The sequence below is a fragment of the Mixophyes fleayi genome, chromosome 2 (genome assembly GCF_038048845.1).
Source record: "Mixophyes fleayi isolate aMixFle1 chromosome 2, aMixFle1.hap1, whole genome shotgun sequence".
Classification (NCBI taxonomy): Eukaryota; Metazoa; Chordata; class Amphibia; order Anura; family Limnodynastidae; genus Mixophyes; species Mixophyes fleayi.
The window spans coordinates 37,079,409-37,096,073 of NC_134403.1; the positions used below are offsets into that span (position 1 = coordinate 37,079,409).

Consider the following 16,665-nt stretch of genomic DNA (forward strand, 5'->3'; position numbering starts at 1 on the left):
TTTGCTGCGTTTACAGTGCTTGTATCAGATTTAAAGCTATGTAGTTTTTATTTCTGGCAATCTCCTGTTTTTTTTTCTTTAATATTGTTCTGTATGCTTGATATACAGGGTCACTATGGGGTCTGTTTATCAAGCATTAGTGTTTGTATTGACGTACAAAAGACAGGTTTGACCGAATTGGTGTTTGCAACCAATAATGTGAACAAGATTGTGTCTTTGAGTATAGTCTGCGGCATTTGCGGACATGTATGGTTGGATAGAGGGGGTTTGTAAGGATCAGTAAGTCGGAAGTGGCTTTGTGCACTGTGTAATCTTGGCTAACATTTAAAATGAAATGAAAGGGCAGTGACTTTGAAATCTCTCAGATAACATCCAGGAGAAGATGGCAGTTAAGCAGTTGGAGACCTGAGACATCTGCATATACTGTTTATGGCACCAATAGCCAAAGGGTCCTATGAGCTTACATGGGGATGAGATAAACATAAAAAAGGGAGCAGGGACCGAGCCTTAAAGCCTTCTGAGGAAAAGTAAACTAAGGAAGGTGCGCCACAGAAATAATGGTTAGACAGGTTTAACCCAGAAAAATGCATTGTTATGGAGGCTCTTTTTCTTAAAGTGTTTCAATGAGATGGTCATGATCTACGGGGGATATCAATAAGAATATATAAAGAGTAGTGTACTTGAGACTATGCTGTCAGTAGGTCATTTAGTACATTAGTCAGTGTTGTCTCTGGATTATAGCGGTTGGAAACAAGATTTGAGCACTCAAGTAGAAAATTAGAGGAGAGACAGTCAGACTGGGGTTCATGTATTTGTGTTACATAAGGAGGGTTAGAGAGGAGGAGATAGCTGGAAGTAGTGGATGGATCCAATACGTGTTTGAATGAGTTGGGTGGGTAGAGTAAGGTTTAATAGATGTGTAAGAGTAGTGAAGTGTGATAAGGGATTGTCCAGGGTAAGATTGTAGCATGTGAAGATGAAAGAAGGGAAGATATCTCTTCAGTTACTGGGATGGTGGGCTGGATAGAGAAAGTTAATAAATACTGCAGTGGATGAGTGAGGAGATCAGAATTACAGAAAGGAGATTATATTAAAAGGAATGCATGTAAATAATATGGGAATTTTGGACATCCTATTATAAGTTATTACAGATGTAACAATTACCATTTACCTGTATAAAAGCCTTTATATTTTAATGGATCTTTTCAGCGACTTATATGATTTGCCAGGAGATGTACAAGGTTAAAAATAGCATATCATAGTCCAAAATAAGAAACGGCTAGCTACAGAGATGGGCTGGCAAGTGCAGTAAAGGTGTAGTAGGGTAAATGATCTTCTTCTTGTCATTCAAGGCTTGTTCGTCCAGAACAATTTCCATGACCAGACCAGTAATTTTTGACTGAACTGTTTACTGGGTATGATGGCTTCTGTAATACCCAGCAGACAGTTCCAAGCACTCTGATTGGTGGATAGCACTGGCCATTCACCAGTGGGAGGACCCAATAAACTGATTGGTGTATGTCTATCCACCAAACAGAATACTGGGAGTCACCTACTTGGTATGACAGCTTCCCATCATAGCAAAACTTAATATCTTGCACTCCAAGAGATAGTGCGAGACAGCAGGAGTGGAAAGTAATCCACTTACTGGGGGGATGCATTAAAGCAAAGTAAACCCAACAGAAATCTGGAGTTTGAACTGTAAAGCCAACAGAGATCTAGGAATATTGTTGAAGCCATCAGCGATTTGGGGGTCTGCATTGTATTGCCATCAGAGAACTGGTTCTGCATTGTAATGTCTCCATTGATTTGCATTGTAAAGCTAACAGAAATGTGAGGGTCTAAATTGTGTTGTGGCCTACAAAATATTGTACAGTAGTCGGTAGTATGCATGGCATTTTCTATAGTGTTCACTATAATGCTTTCTGTATTGTATCAGTCACTAGAATTCTCTCAGCATTGTGTCAATCACTAGAATGCTCTCTGCATTGTGTCAGTCACTAGAATGCTCTTTGCATTGTGTCAGTCACTAGAATGCTCTCTGCATTGTGTCAATCACTAGAATGCTCTCTGCATTGTGTCAGTCACTAGAATGCTCTCTGCATTGTGTCAGTCACTAGAATGCTCTCTGCATTGTGTCAGCCACTAGAATGCTCGCTGTATTGTATCAGTCACTAGAATGCTCTATGCGTTGTGTCAGTCACTAGAATGCTCACTGCATTGTGTCAGCCGCTAGAATGCTCTCTGTATTGTATCAGTCATGCGAATGCTCTATGCATTGTGTCAGTCACTAGAATGCTCTCTGCATTGTATCAGTCACTAGAATGCTCTCTATATTTTAAGTTGGTCACTGGAATTCTCTCTGTATTGTACAGATTACTCAAACACTGCTTGCATTATATAGAAGTCACCAGAATGCTCCCTGAAGGTATATTGGTCACTAGAATAGACTCTGCATAAAATCCTGGTTTTTATCTTAAAGGCGAAGGAAACTCAATATTGTCTTACATGGGAAGGAAACAATATTTACCTACTCTGCTGCTGCCGAGTCCACCAGCCAATCTTGATAAATATTGCGATAGGTACTCTTATGTTAAAGTTTAGCCAGTTGCTCAAACATCGTATTCCTCTTGTCATTGGATACTGTATCATACTCTACCACTGTCTCTTTATTTTGTAGTCTATCAAATTGGGGCATGGTCACAGAAAAATAGGTTTTGGCAAATAAACACCCCAATAATTATATTTAGGAATGTTAGAAGTTAAGGTACAGTATTTACAGGGGAGCGCTGGCAAATTTTAGCCCGGGGTGCAATATTTCTATTAGGAACATTTTAAAAGAAAAAAAAATGCAGGTGGCCCAGTGACCCAGCCCAAGGTAGGCCACTGTGGGACCGGCCTGGGGGGCAAATGCCCCCCTGCCACCCAGCCCAACCTGCCCCTGAGTATTTATCAGTCTCAAGATTCATGTGTGTATGTTTTCAATGCTGAAGATGTTAAATTAAGTAATGAACTATGAATCGTGGTGAAGATTGATTGAAAACAACTTGGCAATAAGAAATATACAATAGTAACAACCAAACACACATGTTATGTTTTGTGCTTAGCAATAGTTATTATCATTATCATAATAATGATAATAATAATAATGATAATAAAAATAATAATAATGTAATCTTTACTGTAGAGAATTTCAGAGCACTTAATATTTGATTGGCTCAAGATATTAATTTGCTTATATACAGCCTGTAATCTGGCAGCATGGCACAGTATTTCCTCAATGTGCTGCTAATTGTGATTTTTACAATTAAACAGAAAATCCGGCATATGGTGCCCTAAACCCAGCCAACAGCACGACGCTGAGACACCAGGGGGTGAAAATACTTTTGTTTGCAAATAGTATTACTGTATTTCTAAAAGCTACATGAGAGAATTTGTGGACCAGATGTAAAAATGCCAGATTTCCATCTCCTAGTATGATGTGTTTAGTACATAAGGTGATTCAATCTCAGGATCAGTGGTCTAGATACATACATAGTGTGGAGAGAGTTTTATGCATGGCTATATGAAAATGAGTGTAGAGGTAACTGAGCACAAAAGGTGCTGTAACTAACAACCAATCGGATTCTAATCGTCGTATTCCTACAGTTTAGAAAGTGACAACATTTTCTTGTGCAGTTAGTTACCTGTGTACAATATTCCATAAATGTCTCCTAATGCGTGTCTGTCTGTTTTTAATGTAAACCTCATCTACGCATGTGACATCACTAATATTCACATTATAACAGTGAAGAAATAGATAATATAACAGGTAAACGAATAACCTGTTTATTTCTGGATTATTCACCAAACAGAGTAGATTTTAATTCACGTTCTGAGAGTAGATTTTAATTCACATTCTGAGATGTATCACAGGTACAGAGGTTACATCATTTCAAAGTAACATTCATCTCAATGTGAAAGTTGAAATAATAATCTCTATAAATTGACATTAGTTGATCAGTAAGTTGATTAAAGACTGTTCCATCTGTAGATCCATCCAGATGAGCTATTCGTAGTGTACAGACAGTATTGTACCTATGTGAAATAGTACTGCGTTTGTTCTATAATGTGGAATACAATGTATTGCTAATGCTCAGTTTCCTCATACAGACCTGCTGATAAGAGCACTTCCTACTGTGTGATAATTTCCCCATTGGATTTACAATTGCAATAACATGGGCTGAATTCATTAATTGCCCTTCAATGTATTTCATTAACATCAATTCATTAATTCAGCTCAGGTTAAAGCAATTGGAGAATAGGGGGAGCAGAGCAATATAACACCGTGTACTGTATACGAGTCATGTTGACAATCATACTAACTAAATTCAGCTAAAACTGAAATAATTTTTTGGGTGAAGGGGGGTTGTGGGGTTTCACATTCACATTAAAGTGCTTACACAAGGAGCTACAATGATGTCAATAGTGTCTAATGAGGCTGTATTATTATTCATCTTGTTGTTTATTTATATGGCACCACAAAGGGTCCGCAACGCGGTACAGGGGACAAAACAGAACACGACATACAAGCACAAAACAGAAGCTAAGCGCAATAAAATAATTACAGTTGAGAACTGGTTCATATGGCAAAGAGGTAAAAATGAGTCCGGGATCATTGAGAGACTTGGAAGGGGAGGGAAGAGAGGATGTGGGGGGGGGGGGGGGAACTAAACCAAGCTGAACCTGTGCCCAGCAGTATGGGCACAGTGAGCAGGAGCTTACAATCTAAACGGAGGGGGCAGGGTGAGGAGACAAGAATTCTGAGGGGAGAAATGAACAAGAGGGTAGAATGAGGAGGAAGAGTTGAACCATGATAGGTGAAGAATGATCATGAATAGGCAGATTGGGGATGGGCCAGAGAGGTTAGACAGAGGAAGGGTGGCTTTCCTGAACAGGTGAGTTTTGAGCGATCTCTTGAAGAATTCCAGGCTAGGGGATAGCCTGATAGAACAAGAGAGAACATTTCAGAGAATGGGGCAGCGCAGAAGAAATCTTGAGTACAAGAGTGAGATGCGGTAATCACATGGGAGGTGAGGCCACAGTGGTGGACTGACCGTATAGGGCGGAAGGGAGTATGAATTGAGATGAGGTTGGAGACGTAAGGAGCAGTGGAGTTAGATAGGGCTTTGTAGGTGAGGGAGAGGAGTTTGAAGTGGATTCTATAGCGGAGGGGGAGCCAGTGCAGGGCTTGACACAGAAGGGAGGCACATGTAGACTGGTGAGAGGGGAAGATTAGACGGGCGGCAGCAGCAATGAGTATGAACTGAAGAGTAGCGAGACAGGAGTGGGGAGTGCAGTAAGGAGAAGGTTGCAGTAATCAAGACAGTAGATGATCAGAGAATGGATTAGAGTTTTGGTGGCATCAATGGAGAGAAGGGGTCTGATACAGGGGATGTTGTGGAGATGGAAGTGGCAGGATTGGGTAAGGGATTGGATGTGGGGGGTGAAAGAGAGGAAGGAGTCATGGATGACACCCAAGCATCAAACTTGGGGAAAAGAGGAGATGATGGTATTACCAATAGTGATGAAGAGTATGGGAGGGGAGTAGTCTCTGGAGGGAGGAAAGACTATAAGTCCAGATTTGGCCATATTGATTTTAAGGAGGTGTTGGGACATCCGGTATTGTTACAGCATTAAGTATTATATATGTATTATCCTGAATATTGGTGCAGCCAGCTTTAATACAACTTGTGGACTTCTATTTTTGGATACCATGTGCCTGATTCATGTTCACACGTCCATTCATTTGCATAGCGTTTCTTAGATAAATTAGCTCTGCACACACCCAGAAATGGTCATGTCAATGAACATAGTTGCATGTAATTTATGTCTGCATGCAAATTACATGGTTTGTATTTAGGGTTTTCTAGATAAGGCATTTTTTCTATCATTTCGAGCACCATGCCTAAATTATACCTACTTTTAAAAATTACTCCTGTCATTCCCAATACTATTCCTAGCATCATACATTATTGACATTTTTAGTAATGCTCCTTACAATTAGTGTAGGAGGAAATGCGCAGCGACCATATTAGTATAGATGACATTAATACCAAACAGTAGCATTTATTTATTTATTTATTTATTTATTTGTCCTGTGTTTCTTCTTTGCTTTTTTTAAACTTTCTGGAACATATTTCTGGATAATGGATCCCATATCTGTACTAAGAATCTACTATGCCATAATGATTCTTTGTTTGTCCTTAAACATAATTTATGAATTAATTGAAAAAAAAATCTTGGTATATGCAGCTTTTTGCTTCATAAATACATAAAGATCTTGGCCTATATTGACCATTTTTTATATGATGCACAGGGGTGAAACAGGGCATCCCGGACCACGTAGCAAAATTTTGGTAAGGGCTGAGCCATGCCGATCTCGCCTTCAGGTGCCCAGCTCTCAGTAGAGCAGAACGGGGACTTCTCAGATGAAGTCTCCATGGGGAGTGTGTGTGTGTGGGGAGGGGGGCGGGGGCGACCCGTATTGCCAGGTTTCCCTCATCTCTGGGCACTGTATCTGTGTCACACCCTCTGGACGCCCTATTGTGTCACACCTTATGATACTTCCACTCTTTATTCCATCTACATGTATTTATGCTGCCATATTGCTTACTGAATTAGCTTAGAAATTCACTATAGCATTATGGTCATCTGTTCCTAATTTACAGGGATAGTCCCAGGTTTTAATAAATTGTCTCTGGAAATGTCACTGTTTTCAGTGCTGACCAACTGCACAATAACATTTTTCTTCCTCTGCATATTAGATGTAATTCTTACAGTCTGTTCTTATTCTGTAGGCTTTTGAATGTATAGTTTAGTTTAGTATTTATCGTCTTTAAAAAGCTATTATGCGGTGCCAGTCCCCATCTAGCTGCAACATATACTGCTCCGGGCTTAATGAGCTTCCTGCTGTATGAATGCAGACACTGCAAGGGATTTAAAGGCCGAGAATGCCATGCACACAAGCTGGTATTCTGGAGTTTCAAAATTAAATTATGCTATGGGGGGGAAGGGAACTCTGATGTTCCCTTCCTCCCTGAGTATAAAACTCGTACTTGAATATAAAGTCCGTACGGAGTGAAGGGAAGCAGCCAGCCACCAATCAAGTGACAAGAGATTGTCCCTAGAAACCTAGTGGACCCCTTCAAAATCTATATCAGGCACACAAGTTTCTGGTTACTTCCTGATGAGAATTGTAATGTTCCATAATTTGCCAAAACAGTATCACACATGACTTGCTTACACAGGTTCAGATGTTGGCATGTACACTATAGCACACAAATGCACATACTCCACCCTCAGACATTTAAGGTATTGAATCTATTTCTAGAAACTCCTCCCCCACAGCAGGATGTGGTAGTTACTTTGATATAGCTTTCCGCAAGCAGTATAATACATAGTAATCCCACTTGTGTTAAAGAAGTGTTGTGATATGACCTGTCAGGAATTTAGCACCAAATGTATTGTAGGCAATTCTTAATATTTCCTAAGTTGGCAAATTTTATGGTAACTTGTTTAATTAGGTGAAAAAAAAACTAAGTGGGCAGCAAAAAGGATGAAGTTTAAATATATAAAAATATATTTTTAATTATTTTTTGTGTTCTGCTATTAGCATTGGGTATTAATTATGGGCTAATGACATTCATTTTGTAACAAGACGTGATATGCATCAGTAATGATGGTGGCTAATCCCTATGGCAACTGTATCAATAATGTCTGCAGGGGCACACGCAGGATTGTCAGGAAGGGGTTTCCCCCCCTGACCCCCAAAAAAACAACCCAAAAAAAAACCCACGCGAGAGCTGCTGCGCATGCGCCCTGCTGTATACAATACAGCACCGCCGCGGATGCTTCTTTGACAGTGCCGCGGCTGCTGTATAGGACAGTGCCACTATGGTGGGTACTTAGTTAGCGGAGGGGGGGTTCTGGAGACCCAGAAACCCCTCTGCGTGCGCCACTGGTGTGTTCTGTTCTTGCACAAATAATAGAGTATTATATGTCAGAAATAGAGTATTATATGTTTCAAGCATCATAATTAAAAAAACCTTCTTTCTTCATACCAGTAGATTTCGGAGGGATTGATCTGATTGTCAAGCAGTATAGGACTATGGGCATCTCTTCATTGGAATCGAGGCAGTTTGAGTTTGGGAAGATTGGGCATGTTTTGAGCAGATCACGGACTTTGGTTTACTCTCTCTCAAATTTGGAGTTTACAATGTTGGGTGCTGTTTTATTTAAAGGAGCCATTATATTAATGCTGTTTGGTGTATTTTTTGGCTTTTTTATGTCAACTAAGTAGTACCATATCTTATCTATTTTTAGGATATTCCATACTTCAGGCAATCATGGAAAAAGCCGGCCAAAACGGTTGGCAGGTCAGTGCAATATGCGTGGAAAACTTCAATGACGCCAGCTACCGACGGCTCTTAGAAGACTTGGATCGAAGACAAGAGAATAAGTTTGTGATAGATTGTGAAGTTGAAAGGTTACAGAATATCTTGGAGCAGGTAATTATTATTTTCTCCTCTCTTAAAGTCTTCTGTTTAGATAAGTAATAATTATTTTTTAACATTAATGAAAGCTCTCTTAAATACTACCTGGTCAACCACTTAAGACAAAAGACAATTTAAATGCTCATCTCCCAAAATAGACTTTTATGGGCCACTGTAGCCGCAGTATTTTAAAAGAGATTATTATAATTTTGTGGTTATCCAATTATTGTCTTAAAATAGAATAAAGCCCTTTGTCTTTTCTTCCCCAGTGAAATATGTTACATGGTTACATTCATAAAACACTGGTCCATGGAAGGAAAGTAGTAGGTATTTTTTAAATATATAGCAAAATAAAGGGTGTAATTTAGACAAAAACATTTAATTGAAAACTTTTGACAAATAGGGGAAGCACGCTGTGACCCATAGCTTGCAGTAGTTTGTTGAAGAAAAAAGTGGGCTTATTTATCATTTTGCAACTCGCCTAGATTTGGGCTTTCAAGTCTTCTAATATCAATATGTGAACATCAAGCTTCTTGTTTTCATATGGGAACAGAGGGTCTGATTCATTAAGAATCTTAACTTGAGAAACTTCTTATTTCAGTCTCCTGGACAAAACCATGTTACAATGCAAGGGGTGCAAATTAGTATTCTGTTTTGCACATAAGTTAAATACTGACTGTTTTTTCATGTAGCACACAAATATCAACTTTAAATGTCAGTGTACAAATAAGCTATCAAGTATTTGTGTGCTACATGAAAAAACAGTCAGTATTTAACTTATTTGCAAAACAGAATACTAATTTGCACCCCTTGCATTGTAACATGGTTTTGTCCAGGAGACTGAAATAAGAAGCTTCTCAAGTTAAAATCCTTAATGAATCAGGCTCAGAGTGAGGAACTTTCTTGTGCCTAGTCCTGATTTAGAAAGCAGTGCCACAAAACTTTCATCCCCTATAGACGGCGCAACCGTGATGGTCTAATCCAGTGATGGACAAACTGACAAACTACAAGGACCTCATGTGTTGTGTGTCAAGGTGGAAGCAGGCACAGATATACTTTTAGGAGGTGTCTCTGTTCCTCCTGTTTCCCCCCCTGGTGCAAGATCTGTGCTGATGCTGATGATCATTAGCACTGACAATGCCCTGTCTGTGCAAAATAAAATAAATAAGAATGTATAATGGAAATATTACAGCACTGCCGCTAAGAGCACATTTGCGCAGGAACTCTCCTGTGAGCAAGGTCAGCGTCGTCGAGGAGGCTTTATTTTTTGTGTGAAATCCAGGATTGCTATCAGAAGATTCCAGTGCTAGCCGTGAACTCTGTGTCTAGCTGAAAAATAAAGGTGCTATAGAGGGTAGTGTGTTTTTTTAATCTATAATGATTTTTTTTTTTACTACGGTGTGTTTATTTAACATTTTTATAAGGTGCACTACAGGCACCTGTAGTTCCTTAAGCACCAGCAGGCCCTGGTGGTCACTTAAAGGTGCCCAGGCAATTTTGGGATCAGTAGTGCACCTTGTAAAAATTATTTAGTTTCACTTTAAATTTTTGTGTTCACCCACAATCACCACCCCAGGGGTGTGAGAATAGCCTCAGCACCGTGCTAGTTATACCTAGCAGGTGCCCCTAAGGAATCCAGCCCAGTGCTGACCGACCTAGAGATAGTTTGGCACTGTGGCAGGGAAACTCATTCTGCGGGTTATCTTGCTTTAGTGCCACCAGCCTTGGCTGGCATAGCCTAGTGCTGGTAGTGGAATTTTCGGGGGGCAAAATTATTGCCTCCGCAATTTTGCCAATACCAGTCTAGAGCTGGAACCACTTTGAGGGGGAGGTACTCATTTTATTCCGCATTTATTTATTTTTCCTTTTTCACGCCCCATATCACAAGTTACTCTTAAAGCATAAGGTGCACTTTTAATGTATTATATACTTTAATACTATGTATTGAAATGTACTCAGACCCGCTCATACAGTATCTTTTTTATATGGACACCTCCGCATACTACATAAATTGCATAGTTCGAACAGGTGTAGTTTATGTCTTCCCTTTTGGATTAAGTTATGTTGACTCTAAATCAGCCCCCATGTGTACCTCGCTGTGAAAATCAAAACTGATAGTAATAGAGTAACAAGCTGTAAATTTGAAACATTTTTTCCTAGAGAGTTAATTTGTGTGTGGCTAAATCACAAAATGTGATGTTCATATGTAAGTGTCATAAATCTTGTAATAAGTGTTGCTTATGATGTCAGTGTCAATACACACCCAGTCAATATGTTTCAAATTAAGGTATGCTGTACATTAATTGGAATTAATTGGAATACAACTATTGTGGTCAATTTATTTAAATGTAATATTTGTTTAAAACAGTATGCAGGCTCAGAAAGAATATAAATGAAAGAATGTGTATTAATAAGATAAACTATATACCTGAAATAACTTATATATTGATAGTTAAATAAAGTCTCCAGCATGCTGTCGGATCTCCTCCTTAGAGAAAGCTGGCATTGCTTAGCAGGGTGGTGCTTCTTTGTAAAGCATTACTTACACATAGATGTGTGATTGGTAACAGAAATGCTATGTATACAATGTATACAATGTAGATCATACAATGTAGAATAAAGATCGGTAGATTAATAGAGACTGGCAGCACAGTAATGCGTCATGGTGTCTGTTTATTGAGCTATGGTAAATGCTGACATGGTATTATGGTTACAGCAAAATTATTTCTTGTAAATTGTAATGCTTATAAAGCTGCTTTGTTTAATAAAAAATATTTGAGAAATTATCACATCTAATAAATAAAAGCTTAACATTGGATGAATTATGAAAATCACATAGGTATGGTGCTAATAATACAATAAATGAATCTTTCAAGATAAAGACATAACTCAACAACAGTTCATATGGAATCCAATCAAAGGGAATATAGTCTCTTCTTCAAGGGACTCTTATTGTTTTGTGTTTCCCTGTTGATATGTCAAAAATGTGACAGTCTATGTATTAATCCTCTCACTTCGCAAGGGAAAGGTTCTTCCTCCAATTGTACTCATATACAATATGAAAGACAGGAAACGATCCTGGTGTAGATTTGCAAAACAAGAATCAGCAACAACACATATATGAGTGGTATAAATATTAATCTGCAGCAAGCGGTTCCCTCCGTAATCAGCCCCTAAAGAAACACACTTACGAGTCTTCCAGTATAAATAGACATGCCATCTCCACGGATTCTTCTTCTTCCTTCTTCAGGAAGGAAGAAGAATGATCCATGAACTGTTGTTGAGTTATGTCTTTGTCTTGAAATATTCATTTATTGGATTATTAGCGCCGTTCCTATGTTTTATATGTGATTTTTACGTTCTATACTTTACTTTGTTGTGGATTGGGGTACTAACATAGGGGCAGCTCAATATCACCTGTTTATCACCCTTTTTGATATATCACATTCATTGGAGGAATTATGACTGTTTGCCTAATATTTGCTTATGCCAAGGGCAAACTCTATGAGGGAGGTGGCCTGTAGGCAGATTGAGGCATCTGAGACTATGGGGCATATTCAATTGATGGCGGGATCGCCAAAAATCCCGCGCTCCAAAAATATTACCGTTAATACGGTAATATCTCGCTGGATTTCAGCTCGCAGCTCCCTGAGCAGCGAGCTAAAATCCAGAGAGTAATTTACCATATTAACGGTTTTCCCACGCAGGATTACCGTAATAACGGTAATATTTTTGGAGCGCAGGATTTTCAGCGATCCCGCCGTCAATTGAATATGCCCCTATGGGGTGGAAAAATTAGAGAATACATTAAAAATTAATCTTGTTGCTGCTGTTATCAGAATTAATGGTTGCTATTTTTCTGTTAGTTCTAATAAAGGTGACAAAATTCCATACTTGCTCCCTCTCCCGGCAGACTCCCGAATTCCGAGTAGGTCTCCCAGATTCCTGGCAGAGCAGACCATTCTCCCATATCCCGCCCACTTCCTAGTGAAGTGGGCAGGATGGGAATGTCCATGACACAATTTTTGGGGAATCCGGGAGATCCCGGAGAGGTACATTAGATACTTGGCAAGTATGCAATATTCTTAATAATCTTTTATAATGTATATTTCATTAACACAATTTGTGGTTTTTATAATTTCAGTTGCTGACTCTTAGTGTATATTTTAGGAGTTACACATTCTATGTTAGCAGCCATGTATAGATAAAAAATAAATAGCCCTATATTGCAGTAGGAAAAGATAACCTAGCTCTGATTCAAATCAGAACTCAACTTGCACATAAGTTGTACGTTTAAGAAGTGCACAGAACTTGGTTGTAGTTCTGATCATTTGCAAATCCAAGCGCATCTCAAGACACATTCCATTTGAATCTGGGTGTAAGTACTCTCCGGCTGAGCAGTACTTAACACACAAAACAGACTGCAGTAAACACACCTGCTTATGTATAACAAAAGGTCACACGAGAACACATAAAACTTTTAATTGATCTTAAATTAAGTTAGCAACCGTTATCAGTATAATCATTGATATAAATATTAATTTTCAAATGTAATGTTTTTTTTACATTAATTATATAAATAAAGATAATTTGAATGTGTACTGTACATACAATGCGTTTATATGGTCTATCTTAGTTGCATATACATGTTCTCTGAAATATATACTGGCAGACATATGTGTAAATTTTAATTAAAAAACTATGCCGTGTCAGTTATCACTATCATTCAACATGTGCACCTGCCCTGTACTGTGTGCAAATAATCCGGATGACAGCAAGCGTGCTTATAACAAACACGGGACTTGAATGGGCCACATCTGCGTTGGTACACCCTTACTGTAGACAGCTTATGTTAGTCTGCCCTTTCCCTCCCCTGCTTTGCCTATCAAGTCATAGCTTGTCGTGAGTGTCATTCGCGGTCAGACGTGAATTGCTTGCAGTTGTGTTCAATAGCATACTGTCCATTACTGGGTATGCTCAGAGTTATTTCAGGGCAGAGACACTACGTAAACGGACTTACGTCTGGGCATGAATCAAGTCTGCTATGTTCAGGGGCAGACCCAGACTAAATTTTTAGGAGGGGCAATTTTGCATAATCAAACCCCTCCTTCATTCTGATTGGCTGGACTCAGACAACCCCGCCCACCCTCCGTTATTGGGCCCGTACCCTTCACCCGTTTTGATCGGCCTCTTGGACCCAAATATAATGAACTTAGTGCTGCTAGGGGAGCGATCGGGACAATCGCCACCACCCTTTGATCCGCCACTGGCTATGTTTGCTTTTTTGCTTCCCTAAATTTCAGTCTTTTTTAACTATAAGAATCTGGAGAGTGAAAGAAGGGAAGATCCGAGGAACAGGACCCCGTACAGATGCTTTTCCCACAGAGGAAGTCACTAAGTAGCAAATACAATGTTGGATTATTAAGACTCTTGTGTTTCCTATGTGCTAGTTCAGCAGCCGCCAACCCTTGATCGTCAATACCTTCTGTATTTTTAGATCTGATCACCCACAGCCACACGTTTTATCCAACAAGATTTATTTACACACTCTGGATTACACTGGAGTAGATATAAGTGAGTACTGTGCTAAATTGCACAATGGTTCTCTGTCTGCATAAATCACAGCAGCTCTGCCAAAGTCAATCACACAGACTCATTCACATTACGAAATTAATTCACGAGTCTGCAGATTCCACTGCTCCGGACCCAATGGTTGTATCTCTTGCAGGCACGATGTTCCCTAGTAATAAGTGAAGCACCTTTGGGACTTTTACAATCCTGGGCCTGGACTATCTCTCCATCTGTCTTTCTTATCCGCCATTAAGTACAGCATGTTGCCATAGCAGACCATACAGCTGCCGGGGCACTCAGCAGCACAGTGAAGCCAAGATCTTTTGTAGTGTATACATTAACACCTTAACTGCCGTCCAATTCTATGTTTCTATGTAGCACAAAAGTTTGGTGTAAAGGATCCCAAGATCCCAAGAAAAATGTGCAACAAATATGAGAAACCCATAGAGGTACATATCTTGTTAGTACACAGGATGAAATTAATGTATACTGTATATAGACCATGTACCTATAGATGCCAGCAAAGTTTTAAATATGATATTGCAGCATTCGGTGACTTTATGGATGAAGCAGAACTGGAGAGTCACTTGGAAGGGTGGGGGTTCACTAAAATCGCAAACACTGCCCCCCACCCCTGTCTCTGGTGCATTCACAGTTGGTGGGCATTGTCTCATTTGCAGCAGGGGTCCTGGGGGATCATTCCCCGCTATAATACTAGTTTAGGGCATTTAGAAAATAAATAAATTAAACAATTAATTTTAAAGTCTCATTTGAGCTCTTGCATTTGATGGACTGGTACTTTGTCCCTTTAAACAAAGCACTCTTACAGGCTGGGCTGGGCTGGGGGCAGGGGGGGTAAATCTGCCCCCCCTGGGCCGGTCCCATAGTGGTCAACTTTGGGCTGGGTCCCTGGGCCAACTGCATTTTTCTCCTTTAATAGACTGCTGAGTTGAGTATTGCCCCCTGGGCTAAAATTTGCCAGCCCTCCCCTGCACTCTTAGGCTTTCACTGTTATATAGACCGTGCTGTAAAGATGTCATTTTTTAACATTTCATAATGAAACACATTTATAAGGAGTAAAATAAAATCTGTTCGTTTTTTATTTCATTCTCATTTAATTTTCATATCTGAGGCTCAGATAGATCTCTCCCTAACGGGTACTAAAGATTAAAGGGAAGCATTGATATTTTATATATATGTATTAAAAGACACACAAAAATGATTAGAAATCATTAAATGGGTAAAATATAGTGTTTTTTGTGTGTAAAATTTTAGGACGCTCCCTGAATTATGTGTATCATTGCCTCTAAACCTGTGATGATTTTTACAGTGAAAGCATGGAATGAAAAGATACAATTTGTTATCACATATTTTTTTATATTTCTATACTTTTTTCACCGGAACATCTGCAGTAAGTGATCTCCACCTAGTGGTAGGAATACAGTATTCCATGCACCTAAAAAAAGTGATATTTTGTAACATTAGCAATAATAGCGAAACTGTTTCTATTAGGATATAGACTGTGTACACCTGTATTAATATATATATTGATTTTTAGTATGGAACCTATCTCTATTGTTTCAGTTATAATAGAGCAGGTCATGATAATGAAGGTTCATTGGGAAGGAAATACATTAGGGGAATTATACCTCTGATCTGTATTTCAGTCTATAAGCTGGTGTGAGGGTAGATTGTGGTAACAGTCAGAAAATTAAACAATGACATGGGCTCTAACTTAATTGTGGCACCAATTTGTTTCAGAATGGCTTACTTTTCAAGTTAAAGGTGTTGTCCACTTTGCCATAACCTACCCTCCATAGTAGAGGGCCCTCGAGTAGCGATACAATGGGATTCCCTTTCCTAATAAATCCCCCGTTACCTTGTATTCAAATCCGCTCCCAGCTGTCAGTGGCGAGGTTCCAGTGCTCTGAAGGAGGCAGGTAATCCAACCTGCCATAGGTTGGTTGGAATTGAAAGAGCCATTTGATTGGACAGGGGTTGCAGAGGGATCACCACCAAATTGCTCCTCAGGGGTGTGGCTAAGGGGACTGTGCCAAAGAAGACAAACTCAATGTTCACTTTGCAAATTTTACTTGGTTATAAATTATGAGCACAAACCAGTATCAACATTTCCTTTACCCAAAGTATAAACAGCCTAACACTTCGTAATCCAGGATTGTCCAACTGAAGGATTGTGGGCTAGATGAACCTCCATATACCTCAGTTATATCAGATCATTTTCAGCCTGTGAGAGCATACTCATAACATAAATGGAGCATTGTGAATACAAAGACAGTAATGATGTTAACCATCACAAATACTGGCAATCCTCTAAACTAGGAATAATGTGATGACCCAAAGTGATTTGAAAGACTAAATATTGATTCAGGCCATAAAATAGTGGCCTCCATTGCTTGTAGGTGATAGATTCAATTCAATACATTTATTAAATCACATTCTTCTCATTTCATTTTCTCAATCGTATTTTATATGTCTTTGCTGTTTTTAATTAATTTTTTGAATATTTAATTATTATTATTATTATAATTATTATTATAAT

General features: G+C 39.1%; 1 protein-coding gene across 8 annotated transcripts in view; it reads left to right on the forward strand.

Moving 5' to 3' along the window:
• GRIA4 (glutamate ionotropic receptor AMPA type subunit 4) overlaps positions 1-16,665 on the forward strand; it is a 294,843-nt gene that overhangs the window by 181,116 nt on the left and 97,062 nt on the right. For all 8 annotated transcript variants that reach the window (XR_012688574.1, XM_075198808.1, XM_075198805.1 and 5 more), the window contains exon 4: positions 8,365-8,549. Coding sequence is in view for 7 of the 8 variants with exons in the window: in XM_075198808.1 (XP_075054909.1) it covers positions 8,365-8,549 (185 nt within the window). In the remaining variant the exon portion in view is untranslated. The remainder of the gene's footprint in view (positions 1-8,364; positions 8,550-16,665) is intronic.